This window comes from Phascolarctos cinereus, unplaced genomic scaffold (genome assembly GCF_003287225.1).
Source record: "Phascolarctos cinereus isolate Bilbo 61053 unplaced genomic scaffold, phaCin_HiC Scaffold_1;HRSCAF=81, whole genome shotgun sequence".
In the NCBI taxonomy this organism is placed as follows: domain Eukaryota; kingdom Metazoa; phylum Chordata; class Mammalia; order Diprotodontia; family Phascolarctidae; genus Phascolarctos; species Phascolarctos cinereus.
Window position 1 is genome coordinate 186,667,856 of NW_027555514.1, and position 14,531 is coordinate 186,682,386.

At 41.8% G+C, this 14,531-nt stretch overlaps 1 protein-coding gene across 3 annotated transcripts in view; it reads left to right on the forward strand.

The window, feature by feature from the left end:
- Window positions 1-427: 427 nt before the first annotated feature.
- The window catches only part of PEX5 (peroxisomal biogenesis factor 5), a 38,728-nt gene continuing 24,624 nt past the window's right edge, over window positions 428-14,531 (forward strand). Inside the window, exons 1-5 of one of the 3 annotated variants that reach the window (XM_020994283.2) lie at window positions 428-707; window positions 1,422-1,655; window positions 1,758-1,793; window positions 2,299-2,431; window positions 2,881-3,012. In XM_020994283.2, coding sequence (XP_020849942.1) covers window positions 1,509-1,655; window positions 1,758-1,793; window positions 2,299-2,431; window positions 2,881-3,012 — 448 coding nt within the window. In that variant the 5' untranslated portion in view covers window positions 428-707; window positions 1,422-1,508. Of the gene's footprint in view, window positions 708-861; window positions 887-1,421; window positions 1,656-1,757; window positions 1,794-2,298; window positions 2,432-2,880; window positions 3,013-14,531 lie in introns of those variants that run through there. The other 2 variants (XM_020994280.2, XM_020994282.2) reach the window with 2 other exon arrangements.

Genomic DNA, 14,531 nt, shown 5'->3' on the forward strand with positions numbered 1-14,531 from the left:
AATACACAATAGTACAAAGCAAACAGATTGCTTGAAAACGGTCATCCAAAAGTCCCGGGACCGCAGGGTAAGAAGCCCGGCTGTGAGGCCAAGCCTACGATTTACGGAGGAGGAGACTTGAGGCCCAGGCCGGCCCATGCTGCACTCTGGCCACCCCACTCGTGGGCATTCAGGGCCGGTGACTGCTGGCACTAACAGCCGCGCCAGCCGGGGGGTGGGGGAGGTCCGGGATACGGCCCAGCCGCCCGCGGGGTGGAGGCGCCCGAGGCCTGTTCTGAGGCAGAGAGGCGGTAACCGACGTTAAGCTCCGGGAGGGGCGGGAGCTTATCCCGGAAGGCCTCGGCCCGGGGGGCGGGTCTCCGCTCCGCCGGTCTGAGGCCTCCCCTTTAAGGGGCCACCCCCTTTAAGAACCCGACCTTTCTGTGCCCGCGCCGCGGTCCCTTTAAGCGCGCGCCCCGATGGGCCCCGCCCCTTCTTTCCTCCTCCTCCACCACCTTCTCTTCTTCCTCGGCTCTTGGCTCCTTTAAGCGCGCGCCCGCTTGGGGGCGCCCCTCCTCCTCACCTCCCCTTCTCCTCACCACTTCCCCTCCTTTTCCCCCTCGCCCCCTCCTCTCTCCACCCTCGGCCGGCTCCCGGCCTCCGCCCCCGTCCCCGCCCCGCAGCCGCACCCCCGCGCCCGGAGCAGGTCTGGCGGCCGGCGCGTGGCGGTGAGCGCAGGGGGCCGAGGGGGAGCTTCCTCTCGCCTTTTCCCTGTCCTCGCGGGACCCCGGGGGCGGGGCTGGAAAAGAGGGAGGAGGCAGGAGTGAAGGGAAGGGGGCGTTCAGGTGACGTCTGGGGTGGGGGGGGGCACCCCAGGGCAGACAGCGGGCCGGGGGAGCTAGACCAGGTGTGGGCTGCGTGGGCAAAGGGGGGAGGGCCCGGGGCGGGGGGCGGAGGAGGGGCGGGCTCGGGTCCTGGTGGTGGGGGTCGTCCCTTCTTCCCGTCGGGTCTCCATTCTGGACCCCTGAGGGGAGAGCCCCGTCCAGCATAGGGCTCCCAGCCTGCCCTGACTCTGAGATGTCCCGGGCTTGGCGTTCCCTGGGGTCTGGAGCCTTCGTGGGGATATAACGGGGCCTGTTGATCTCTGTCCTCTGACCCCTGGCCAAGCAGCTGCAGATTGGCACCCCTCCAGGCACCTGATAGCTGCGGATAGGGAGCCCTCCCCGCCCACTCCAAGCCTGGGCAGGAGTCCCTTCCCAAGATGGGAGGGTGGGTGGACCCCTGGCTTGGGGGGTGGGGGTGGGGGGTCCTGTCGGAAGTGGAGGTTGTGGGGACAGAGCAGATGCCCAGAGGGGGTGCAGATCGCCAGCTTGCTGAGGGGGTGCAGATCGCCAGCTTGCTGTGATACAGAGAGGATCTCCCTTTTCTCCCCACCAACTTAGGGCTGGAGTTAGGGTAGGGGGGGTCACCTCCTAGGACGGTGCTGAGTGGAAAACTTCCTCCTGCCCGTGAGAAGGCCTGCAGTCAACATGGCAATGCGGGAGCTCGTGGAGGCAGAGTGTGGTGGGGCTAACCCACTCATGAAGCTGGCAGGTCATTTTACCCAAGACAAAGCCTTGCAGCAGGAAGGGCTGCATCCTGCCCCCTGGCCCCCAGGAACTCCAGCACCTGAATCGGTAAGTATTCTGGCAGTGGAAAATACAGGATGTGTGGGATGTGGGGTGGGGGGGGGAACTTATGTACCACTATAACTCTTCTTTTACTTCTCTCTCTCCTAGGTCTCCAAGCCTTTGGGAGTGGCTTCTGAAAATGAGGTAAACATACAAGACTCCCTTCTGCCACCTCTTCTCTTGTCTCCTTGCCCCAGTGGAAAGAGCGCTGGAATTACAGGACCTGAGTTCAAATTCTGTCTTTGCTACTTACTACCTGCGTGACCTTGGGCCTCTGGGCCCACTTTCCTCAACTGCAAAATGAGGGAGTTGGAGAAGGTGACCTCTAAGGTCCTTTATGGCTCTAAATCTGTGATCCTATGATACCTTTTCACCTCTTTTCTGCGTTGTCTCTGAATCTTACTCCACTTTTTTTCCCTCACTGGCCTGATGTGCTTTGGCTTCCTCTCCTATCCTTTTGCATGCTTCTGACTCTGGAGTTTCTAGTTTTCTTTGTTTCTGTGTCTGTAGTTTCTGTGTTCTTTTCTCTCACCTGTAGTCTTTGTATGCTCTAGTTTGCAGGCCTTTCTGTCTCCCCAATCTTTTGGCCCCTTTTCACTTTGAGCCCAAGAGTTTTCCTATTGCTTCTTAATGGTGTCTTTCCTGACAGTTGGTGGCTGAATTCCTTCAGGACCAGAATGCCCCACTTGTATCCCGGGCTCCCCAGACCTTCAAGATGGACGATCTATTGGCAGAAATGCAAGAAATTGAACAGTCTAGCTTCCGCCAGGCTCCCCAGAGAGGTGGGTCAAAGGCCCGTTGGGAGGGGAGATGGCCAATTTTTGTGCCATTTTGAGAGACCCTTTCTTTCTTTCTTTCTTTCTTTCTTTCTTTCTTTCTTTCTTTCTTTCTTTCTTTCTTTCTTTCTTTCTTTCCTTCTTTCTTTCTTTGTGGTAAGGTAATTGGGATTAAGTGACTTGCCCAGGGTCACACAGCTAGTGAGTATCATGTGTCTGAGGCCATATTTGAACTCAGGCCCTCCTGACTCCAGGGCCAGTGCTATATCCACTTCACCACCTTGCTGCCCCTGGAAGACCCTTTCTAAGGGCTGGTCGTAGGCAAGAGGACTTGAGGTAACGGAAGAGACAGAAGTCATGGTATTATCCGTTGAACTCAACTTGAGTTGCTGAGCTTTGTTTTTCTTTTTTGATTTTTTTTCATCTTTGATTTTTTATTCATCTCTTTCTCTTAGCCCCAGGTGTGGCTGACCTGGCACTGTCTGAGAACTGGGCTCAAGAGTTCCTGGCAGCTGGAGATGCCGTGGATGTAGCTCAAGATTACAATGAGGCTGACTGGTCTCAGGAATTCATACCTGAAGTTACAGGTGAGGCTTTAAATGAGGGAGTCTGTAACCCTCTTCAGTAAAGCATTCAGATTCATTTTTCCTCTTTTTCCTCCCCATCGCTCCCCAATCAGGATGTAATGCAGTTTCCAACAGCTTTATCCTTAGGTCCAGTAGCTCAATTTTATAGGAAGATGGGCCTTTGACTTCCATCTAGGTCAGGGGTTCTTAACCTGTGGACCATGGACTGTGTTTTTTAAAAATACTTTGATAACTGTATTTTTAAAAATAATTTTAAAATAGAGTTTATCATTACATTTATTTTTTTCAATTAGTGAGCATTTTAAAAATCAATCTGTCTCTCCTACCACCACCCCTCCATTGTTTACAAATTTTTAAAAGTCCTCAATACATAGCCTGCATAGTCCAACAAAACAAATTGCTGCATTTGCCTTGTCCAGAAAGGTATGTCATACTCTGCATCTTAAGTTCATCACTTCTCTGTTGGTGAGTGGCTTGTTTCATCCACATTCTTTTGAACTAATCTTTTATCATTGCATTGGTCAGAGCTTTTCAAATTGTTTTCCTCTATGATGTTATTTTATTATAAATTATTCTTTTTCTGCTCACCTCACTCAGCATTAGTTCACAGAGGTCTTTCCAATTTCCTCTGAAATTGTTAATTTCATCATCCTTTCTTATGGCACAATAATATTCCATTCATTCATATACCATAGTTTGTTTAGCCATTCCTCAATCGGAGGATACCCCCTTAGTTTTCAGTTTGTGGATATCACAAGAGCTGCTCTCTTTTAAAAAAAAATCATTTTGTTGGGGTTTAGGCCTAGTAGTGATATAGCCTGGTCAAAGGGCATGCACAGTTTGGTAACTTTCTAGGCATAGTTCCAAATTGCTTTCCAGAATAGTTGGTTCACAGCTCGACCAACAGGGTAAAAAGTATAAAAAGTATACTTTTTCCCAGAGCCCCTCTACCATTTGTCATTTTACTCTTTTGTCATCTTTACCAGTCAGATAGGTATGAGGTAGAAACTCAAAATTACTTTAATTTACATTAAATTCTTGGTGATTTAGAGCATTTTTTCATGTAATTGTTGAGAACTTGGTTTCTTCTTTTGAAAATTTCCTGTTCATATCCTTTGACCATTTATTTATTGGGAAATGGCTCTTAGTCTTATAAACTTGAATCAATTTCTTATGTGTCTTGGATATAAGACCTTTATCAGAAACTTGCTGTGAAGATTTTTTTCCTCAGTTACTTATCTGTTTTCTATATTAGATATGTTTATGTAAAAACTTTTTAATTTTACTTAACCAAAATTGTCCTTTTTATCTTGTGTGATCCTCTTTAATACTTATTTCAGTCATGAACTCTTGCCCTATCCATAGATCTGAAAGGTAATTTCTTCCTTGCTCCTCTAATTTGTTTATAATGTGACTTTTTATATCTAGGTCAGGTTTCTATATGGAGCATATATTGGTGTATGGTGTGCAGTGTTGGTCTAAACCTAATTTCTGCAAGCTTCTGTCCAGTTTTCCCAGCAGTTTTTGTCAAATAGTGAGTTCTTCTCCCACCAATTGGGGTCTTTGGGTTTATCAAACAGTGTGCTACTGTGTTTGTTTGCTTCTCTATGTTATGTATCTAATCTGTCCCTCTGATAGACCTCTCTTTTTTTTGACCAGTACAAAATCTTTTTAATGATTTATAGTAGTTTGAAATCTGATACTGATGACCTCATCCTCAACCTTCCCACTTTTTTTCATTATTACGTGAGATTATTGAATTTTTGTTCTTCCGTATGAATTTCATTATTATTTTAATGAAATATTCTATGAAATGTAAAATATCCTAATAGGTCTATAAATATTCTTTTGAGAGTGTGAATAGTACAGAAAATGAATTTAGATAGTATTGTCATTTTTATTATGTTGCTTTGACCAATTCATGAGCAATTAATGTTTCTCCAATTATTTAGATCTGTCTTTATTTCTGTAAAGAGTGTTTTATAGTTAGGATAACTAATTTTAAAAATCATGTACTTTATACATTTAAAACATTATCCTAAGAAGGGGGGTTCATAAGCTTCACTAGATTGCCAGAGGAGTACATGGCACAAAAAAGGTTAAGAACCTCTGATCTGTATGATGGCAGGGCAGTGAAACTGGTCTTGGACCAAGAAAACTGGTTTGTATTGGTGTCTGAGAAGGTGATGATTCATTGCTCTTTGGGGGCCAACCATAAGCTAGGGTTGTAGAGAGCTAGATGTCAGTCACCATTCTAGACCCTTATCACTGTAGTTTCCTTACAGATGAGTGGTTAGCCATCTCTAGTAAGGTTATGAGCTTATAAGTTCTCTTGGCTATGTTGCCTAGTCATTTTGAATATGTTTTGGTCCCCCTACAGCTTGAGATAGGAAGCTCCCTAGGATCAGGGCAGTGACAAGAAAGCCCTGGGCATTCTTGATTTGTCTTCTGAAGTTTAAACAGTATGGAAGACTCTCTACCTCCTCTGTTATTTCCCCTGGCTCTTGGTGGTACCGCAAAGAGCAGGGATTTCTTGAGTGTAGTAGCACAGAAAGTTCCCATTCTGCTCTTGCCCCTTTGGGAGATCCGGGGGATTTGTAGAAGTGAGTGCTGGGGTTCTGTTATGTTGTTTAAGTTACCACAGCTGCCCTCTAATTCTAGGTCATGAGAGTGGGACCAGAAGGCCCTCTTCTGCCTGTTGTTTTGTTTTGGTGTTTTTCTGTCTTATTTTGGTACAACATATCCGTGAGGTTGTCATTTTCTTTTGAAAGGATCAGAATTTGATTGTTAGCAAGCCATCTGGAAAAAAAAAGCCCCACAAAAATGCTACATGTGCTGGTATGGGAAGTCTTTTCTAAGACTTTCTGCCATTTTCTGTCAAATTTGGGGAAATAACTCCAGTCCTGTGACTCATCTAAGCCAAATTACCTGAGAACATTTGTAGATGAAGCTGGAGGGGGGTGGGGGTGGGGTCAGCAAATAATAGTGCTGGTGGACTGCCTGGATTTGGACTCTGCCACCACAGGACTAGATACAATGTGTGAGCACTGGTAAAAAGGGTTAAGAAGAGCTGGAGCTAGGCTAATTCATATAAAAAGATTTGGGCTGGAGCTGATCCCATTTAAACATATTCAGCAGTTGATTCAAGAAACCTAAAAAAGGAAAGATACTAAAAAGAATGGAAAAGATGGTGGAACAAGGCAATTCCCTTATTGATCCAATAATATTCCATAAGACTGTGTCAAATGCTATTCTGTATTTTTAAGTTTTGTTTGATATTGACACTTAGTAGATACAAGTCATATGTTCACCAAAAGCCTTTGCCAGTGTCATGGAAGATGGCCTTTGACGGACTATAAATAAAAGAGAGATTTGATGGGGAGGTTTACTAAATGTTTCTATTTGTGAATGACATTATTCTGGTTGTATTGAGTGCCAAAACCCTTTGGGGCCTCCGTCACTAAGATGCCAAGTGGATAAAGACTTTAAAACAAATAGAAAAAGACAGTACCATGTCACAGAAGCCAACCAAGGAGACTTTTTAAGGATTATGTAAATATCATTTACCTGGACTATAACACACAGTTGGATGGACAGCCTGTTGTTCTTTTAACAATATACGCATCCTGGGCCAACACTGCAGGTGGATAGTGAGCTGAATCCAGAATTGGCACCAGGTGGAGATTAGGCTGAATTGAATTTGACTATGCATGCAGCACTTTCAGTGCTCCCACCATGCCTCAAAAGTCCATCTTTTCATTAACACCAATATTTTCCTGGTGATACTATTTGGCTACGAATAGAAGAATACCTTGATCTCAAGAGAATCACGGTTACAGACAGCTGGTAGATGTAAGCGGCCTGCAGCAAGTGAGAAGCGATGCAAAAGACACGTGTATGACGCAGAAAAGGAGGTAAGCCAGGTATATATTAAGAATGAGCAAAAATAAATGGACAGTATATAGAAATGGATGGGAAAGGAAGCAAAGAGCATCAGTGTAATGTTAGGACAAGATTATAAGCATTTCGACATACTCAGCTCTAACTTATGGAATATAGGTATTTACTTCTATTTGTGGGGATAGCCAAACAAGGGTTGGAGGCAATCATAAAAGAGAAAATTGATAATTCTGATAACATGAAATTGAAAGCCTTTTGTAAGGAAAAAAATTAATACAACTAGAGTGAGAAAGAAAGTGGTTGATCCTTGTAGCAACTGTTTATAACAAGGATATGGTTTAGGATATATAGGGAACTAGTAGAAATATATAAGATCAGAAGTCATTCCCCAATGTATAAGTGGTCAAAGGACATAAGCAAATAGTTGTCAGAAGAACTGTAATCCCTTGCTTGTCTGTCCCATGACAGAGCTGAATTGGTTGTCTTGTAACTTGTTTTTAGAGAGGATAATATGACGTAATAGATAGAGAACTGACCTTACAACCCGAATGATCTGGATTTATGTCCTGCCTTTGACACATACTTGGCTGTGTAATCCTGGGCAAGTCACTGACCCTCTTAGTGCTCTAGTCACCTCTTGAAGACTAAATTGTCAAGAAGGTGCTGACCTGCATTGGTAGAGCAAGTTTCCTCCTTAGAAAATTCTCTGTGCCACTTAAATCCCTGTTCCTACGACCTTTATTTAATATTCAGGTCACATCCCTGTTTTGAGCTTCTTGTAGCATAGAGTAGAATGTGTTGGTGTTTCCCTTTTCTCCTATGACAAAGAGTGCTGATTGGATGTTTTGGTATACATTGGAGTTTTCCTCTATTTACAAAGCCCTACTCTGATACCTACTCATGGAGTTAGCCCAGGGTTTCTGAAAATTATGCCATCAGAGTATGCTTTCTAGCAGGTTCTGCTGAGCTGGAAAGACTTTAAGTGTGGTCCTGGTAACAGACTTGTGTCTTTTTTCTGAGGACCAAACCAATTCATGATGGAGAAGTACATCACTAGTAGGCTGGCCACCTGGTGATGAAATGTTTTTGGCTGTGGCAACCCTTGAGACAAAATTGTTAAATGACTCTCAATTATGTGTGGCTTTTTTCTGCTCCTGTAGTGATTCAAGTAGTAGAGTATTAGGAAAAGTGTAATGGTGCTAAGAATTACATGGTCTTTAGACCAATGACAAACTTCAGTTTGACTGTTAATACTGTAAGTGTGAGCTCTTTGTCCAGTGACCAAGGAGTAGACATATTGTAAGATGAGCCAAATCACATCCATCTGGATATTCTTGCTATAAGTGAAAGAAGATGAAAGAAGAAATAGTTTTTGAAGAGGTAAAAAAAAGAAGTTGATGGAATGGGTTTTATTATACCTCCTACAGCTGTAAGAAGCATTTCATGGGACATTTGGTCATCACGTAGCACAGTACTAATGATGTTTGCTAAAAGAAGTTTATGATGACATTTGCAGCTTATGCACTGACCTCTTTTGCTGAGGATAAAGTAGAGAAATTCTATAAAGAACCTGATAATATTCTCCAAATAAAATTAACCACTACTCTGATATTGGTGATTTTGGTCACTGGGGAAAAGGTGAGGATGGGGAGAGAAATATGGGCAAATGTAGTTCAGGAGAAATGAGAGAAGCCAAAAATGTATTATTTACATGAAAGCCTCATACTGTTATGTCATCCATATTTTCTTTTTTCAAACAATTAATAGGTGGTGGACATGATGAGCACTAAATAATACCATGAAGAATGCAATGGTAGTGTTTTTTTTTTAATATAACAGGAAGAAAACTTGTTATAGTTATCCGTGAGTCAGCTGTGTGTGTACACTTAGACCACTGATTCATCAGAGCTAAGATCAGAATTTGCAAAGAGAGAGAAATAAAAGAGAGAATAATAATAAAAAATTGGAATGCAGTTAAAATGATTAATCCTAAATTATTTAAACATGTAATTGAAAGTTAAAAATAGGAAATGGACAATGAATCTGTGTCAACACCGACTATAATAATTTTGTCCAGAAGCTTAACCAGCGTTAATTGCCACAAGGAAACCAAAAGAACCCAGTAAGTGCCTCAGTCAGCAAACATCTAACTTGCTAAAAAGAGTTATGTTTCTTAGCTGCCAATAACAAGAGCGGGTTAGAATATAAATGCATCTGTAAAATCTTACAAAGGAAGATGATGGATGATTATTAGCGTTATTGTCTCATAAAACAAAAGCAGTGGAGAGCAAAACCAGTTGAATGAAAGCCTGGCAAGAGATCCAACTAAGCAGTCATCTCAAGGGCATCCAAGACTGAAAATGGAAGGACTGCAAATAGAAAAAAAAAAGTAAAGTATTTGCAAAAGCCATCTTAGCAAATTGTTTTCTCCATCAAAGATAGTAGAACTACCATACTGGAAACTCTAACATCACAGTCCACAAGGTACTTATAGAGATGTAGCAGTTAACACTAAAGCAAACAGCCAGCCAGAGTAAAGAGATAAAGATCTGTCCTGGAGGAGATGTGATTATAAAGACATTGACCAATATGCAAGGTATCTGAAGGAGGAGAAGATACCAAAGGTGTAGGGAAAAATCTTGGACTCAATATTGAAGAAAAAATGACCAAGAGAACATTAATAACTACCAAACCTATATGCCTACTGTTCTGTCTATTTAAGATCTCTGAGAGTCATCTATATACAAATCAGGAACATCCGTGAGGATATTAGTAGGGAATAAATACGTTTTTGCATACTGTGTTCAACAATGGATCACATCTTTACCATCTCACAATGAACTGAAAGATGTAGAGAATATACCACCATTCTTAGTATTGATTACAAAAAAACCTTTGATCCAGTAGAACACAATTCAACCTCAAGGTTTCTCAAAATCATTCAAGATCCTTGCAAGATTTAACAGCAGAGACAACCTTGTTCAGTAAGTCTCTGATGAGCATCAGATGAGGCAAAAATGTATGTTTGCTAAAGGCTTTTTTTGTTGTTGCTGTTACTGTTACTTTAGAGCTGTTAGAGTTTTGTTTTTGAGATTATCTTGCCTAGGCTGAAAGCTATGCAGCCAGTCACAGACAGGATCTCAATGATGATCTGTATGGACATTTTAAGCTGCTCTGTTTTTCTGACCTGGATTTTGTCACCCCTCCTTAGGCAGCTTGGTGGCCCTCCGCTCCTGGGAGCTCACCATGTTAGTGACACACATAGTGCAGACGTCCAGTTGAAACTCAGAACCTCCAAACTTAAGTGATGAAGCTCCTTGAACTAGGGATTATTGTCATGTGCCACCACACCTAGCTCTTGCCAAAGGCATTGACCATTGTGATGGAGGAGATCTAGCACAAGGTGAGAGCCTCCAGATCATCTTATTTGCAGATTAATGTGCTAGCTGCATCAAGACCCAGGACATTCTCAAAGAGATCTGTAATCACTCAGATGAGTTTAGCCTGACCGTATATATAGGAAAGACAAAATAGATGAAAGATGTCTTGTCTAGATATGAATAGACACCCAATTGAACTTGTCTAATAGTTATGTATATCTGGGACAATTAGTACTGATAACACACTGAGCTGGTTCTAGAGTTAAAAAGAAACAGCACGCTGGATTGCCTTTAGTAAATTGCAGTGATCTTTCACTCATCCCAAATTTTTCATGGAAGGGCTATCTTTTTTCAGTACTAAAACTTGCAAGTGATGCTGTATGACAGCAAGACATGGAATACCAGTGCCTCTTAAGAGCTAAAGATGAGTGTATCACACAGAAAGTCTTAGAGAGTCTCATCATGGTGTCAGCAGGCTGTACCACATAACCAGTGAGAAATGCTGATGAGCACGAGCAAATGGTGTCATCAAGAAACTGGGTGATAGGAAGAGAAGATGGGCTATTCACATGACAAGAGCAAGGCCAACCAGACTACTCTACCTGTATCCTTATGATGTCAGGAAGAAGCATGGAAAGACTCCAATTCATTGAGTTGGATCCTCTTGTGATGAATTTTTGGTTGAACCTGGTTAAAAGTAGCACAGGGTAGGCAGGTGTAGGTGGGTTGTGATCTGCATTGTTGGAAATCCCAAAGTGATGAGAGCACAGATCCATTTGAGTCTATTGGAACTTTGTTGCTCTCTGTTCCTTGGGGTATATTCCCAGTAGTAGAATTATTGGGTCAGAGGGTCATTGTGATTTAAACATATTTCTTCCATAATTCCAAATTGAAATCCAAAATTATTGGAGAATTTTCCAGGTCCATCATCAGTGCACCTGTCTTCCTGTAACCCCTTCAGTAATGACTGTTCCCATATTTTTTCATCTTTGTCAATTTGCATGGTGTGAGGTGAAGTTTCAACTGTTTTTATCTGCATTTCTTAGACAGCTAGTGATTTGTAGTATATTTATTTCTTCTCCAGCTGCTCCTGTAAAGCATTAAAATAGATGGGGGTGGAGAGTGCAGTTGTTTGGGCTCTTCTTTCCTTGAATATTCCCACTCTAGGAACTAGTCCTTTTGTACCACATAATATTCAATAAATGTTGGAAGAAATGCATTAAAAGGTAGAAGGAAGCTGCTTCTTAGTCACTTTTTCATCACTCTTTTTCGTCCCTACTGTAGTTCCTTCTCGTCTTACTTGCTTTTATAGGACAGATGTTGAGTTGTAAGAAGTGCAATCAGTAGAAGAGGGCCAGCCCAGGGAAAGCTAAAGAAAGCTTCCATGTAGTAAAAACTTGCTGGTACACTTTTTGCATTATCAATGTGATTTTGTTATAAGTGGACAGTTTATCAAAGTTAGAAACTTTTATAGGCAGAATATTTATCCTCTTATTTTTGACCTGTGAGATGGATGTGTATGTAACAGATCCCTTGTTGGCCCTTGTCAACAGCCAGCCTATGCTTACTCTGTTGGCCCTGAGATTAGAGGAGCTTGCAAGTGACTTTTTCAAAGCTAATATAACAGTGGGGTCTGATTCCTGTAGGCTTCTCCTAAGACAAGTTACATTGTGTTCTTCCCTAACTAGCTGTTTTGAATGTTCTCTAAAATTGTATTTCTGAAAAGTGGCATATGCTGTTGTTTTATGAAGGCTTCTTGAAACTTAATAACAAGCTACCAAAGGAGACAGTGGAGTGTTGGGTAGGGAGTGACTAGAAACAAGAAGGGAAGGATTGGGGGTTATTTTATTCATCAATGAGAATGGGGCAAGTGGCTAGATGATGGGAAATTGGTACTGTAAATATTAAGCACTTAGTATATACAGCTCAATAGAATGGGATCTGACCTTGAGGAATTGTTTTGGATTATAAAATCATAGATAACAGAGCTAGATGTGACTTTAGTGGCCATTTAAAGGCCATTTTTTACTCCTTAATTTTAGTTAGGAATAAGGTAAAGAAATGTTGCCTGGGCTATCTAGGGAGAAGAACCTTCATGTTAATATTAAAAGGCAGTATCTGAAACTGGGGGACAGTGTCTTGGGCAAAAAAAAGTTTGGGAAGCATCCATTTTTATGTTAGATATTACTCAATGGTTAAGTAGATTCTAAGGGATAGTGGAAGTGCCATGGAAAGTTGTGTTTTGTGATTTTCTATATAGTCCCGAAGGATTCATGTACTACCTTAGTAGGAAGAGTGGCCATATTTTCTAGTATATAAGCACCACTCTGCTTTTTACCCCTGTGGGGTGTGTGTGGTCCTTTGAAAAATTTTTCCCCTTCATAGCCCACTGTTTTCAGACTGCAACTCCAAATCATGTGGAGAGGAATAATTAAAATTAAAGCAAAACCTTGGTAACAAATATTTGTCATGTTCTGTAGTTAACAATGTTACATTTTATCATATAATAACAACAATTTACTTCATATTTATTTCATATTCTGTAGGCTGATGAAAATGATATTCTTTAGGATCAGGTATCATTAAAATTAAATGATTGTATTAATCAAAATACTACCTCTTGATTCCTTTCAAGGGTTTGGAGAAGCATGTCTTCCAAATAGTTAAGCATATTCTTAATATTTCCTAATTTATACTTCTGACCTGCCTAGGGAGTAGAGAGGGACTAGGATTTGTGTTCTTTTGTTTTACACGTAGAGAAAGTGAGGTAGATAGTGAAGGAAGAGAGGAGTGAACTCTGCCTAGGTCACCTGTTAAGTGGACTGCGGAGGCAGCAATACTGTAGAATCAAAGAATCTCAATTGTAGCTCCTCAAGGGTGTGTGTACGTGCATGCATTTGTGTGTGTGTGAGTGTGAGTGAGTGTGCGTGTGCATGTGTGTGTGTTGATTCTATTTTGATCTTTGCCATTGCGTTGAGGATTAGATAGGTATTGAATATGTTTTTCTGATGATCCAGTTACTTTTGCTGTTGTTTAGGGAGGTGTGGACTTCCCCTAGTCAAGGAATAACTCCCTAGCCTTATGTCTTCACTGATTTGACGTTTAGGATCTTTTTCAGGGTATTCATCCTGCTGTACTTGTTTCTGGACATGAGGAAAATGAATGACAAAGTTCATGTGTGTGGCAGGCAGTGTCGCATTCTATTTGCAGTCTGTCTTGATTTGTATATTAGAGTCTTTGCCTTTCTTTTTCACCAGGATCTTGTGTACTGCTTGCCTCTAAGAAAATATACTGGATGAAAAGATTTTAGAATAAATGCTTGCAGAGCAGGGATAACAGTTCGGATTACCTGTCTCCCAGGTGGCTACTTTGTTTCTCACATCGTCGGGAACAATATTAACTGGTAGGACTGACACAGCTCCTCCTGCTGGGGCATGTGGTTCCCACTTTATGAGCATTCTGTTCAGAACGGGGAATGAGATCATATCTTTGTACTCCAAAAGCCACTGAGGAGAAGACAGCAGATAATGACCTTCTGTCAGTTCTTGGATCTGGGTAGGGGGAGAACTGGTTAGGCAGTTTGTAATAAGGAATAGGAAGTCTTCTGTTTGTGCCTTAACTCTTCCCTCTCTGCCACCTCACAATCTTTTTCTTCTCAGTGAGATGTCCACTATGATGGTACCTTATATTTTTATAGAACTTTTGATTTTCAAACATGTTTTATTGATGCATTTTGTCTACATATCACAGTCCTTTCCCACCTCCACTTCCAGAGCAAACCCCCTCTTCAAACAAAGAAAAGCAATTAAATCTGATACAGACAATGTTTATAATACTTTCTTGTAGTAATTTTGCACTCCTCTGCCAGGAGGAGATTATGTTTATTTCTCTCTTCACTGGGACTGTCACTGGTTTTTCCATTACTCAAGGTTTGATTTCCTTTTAGTCATCTTTTCATTTACATTTTTTAGATGTTGTATATCATTCTCTTGTTTTGATTACTTAATTTGCTATTATTTCATATAAACCTTGCTCATTCCTCTGAATTCTTCCTATTTGTCATTTCTTGCTGCATAATCATTGCCACATGCATGACATTCATGTGCCATAGTTTTTCATTCCCCACTTGATGGGCATCTACTTTGTTTCTGGTTCTGTGCAGCCACAAAGAGGGCCACTGTGAACATTTTAGTGTATGTTGGACCTTTGTTTCTGTCTTTGGCATCCTTGGGGTACTTG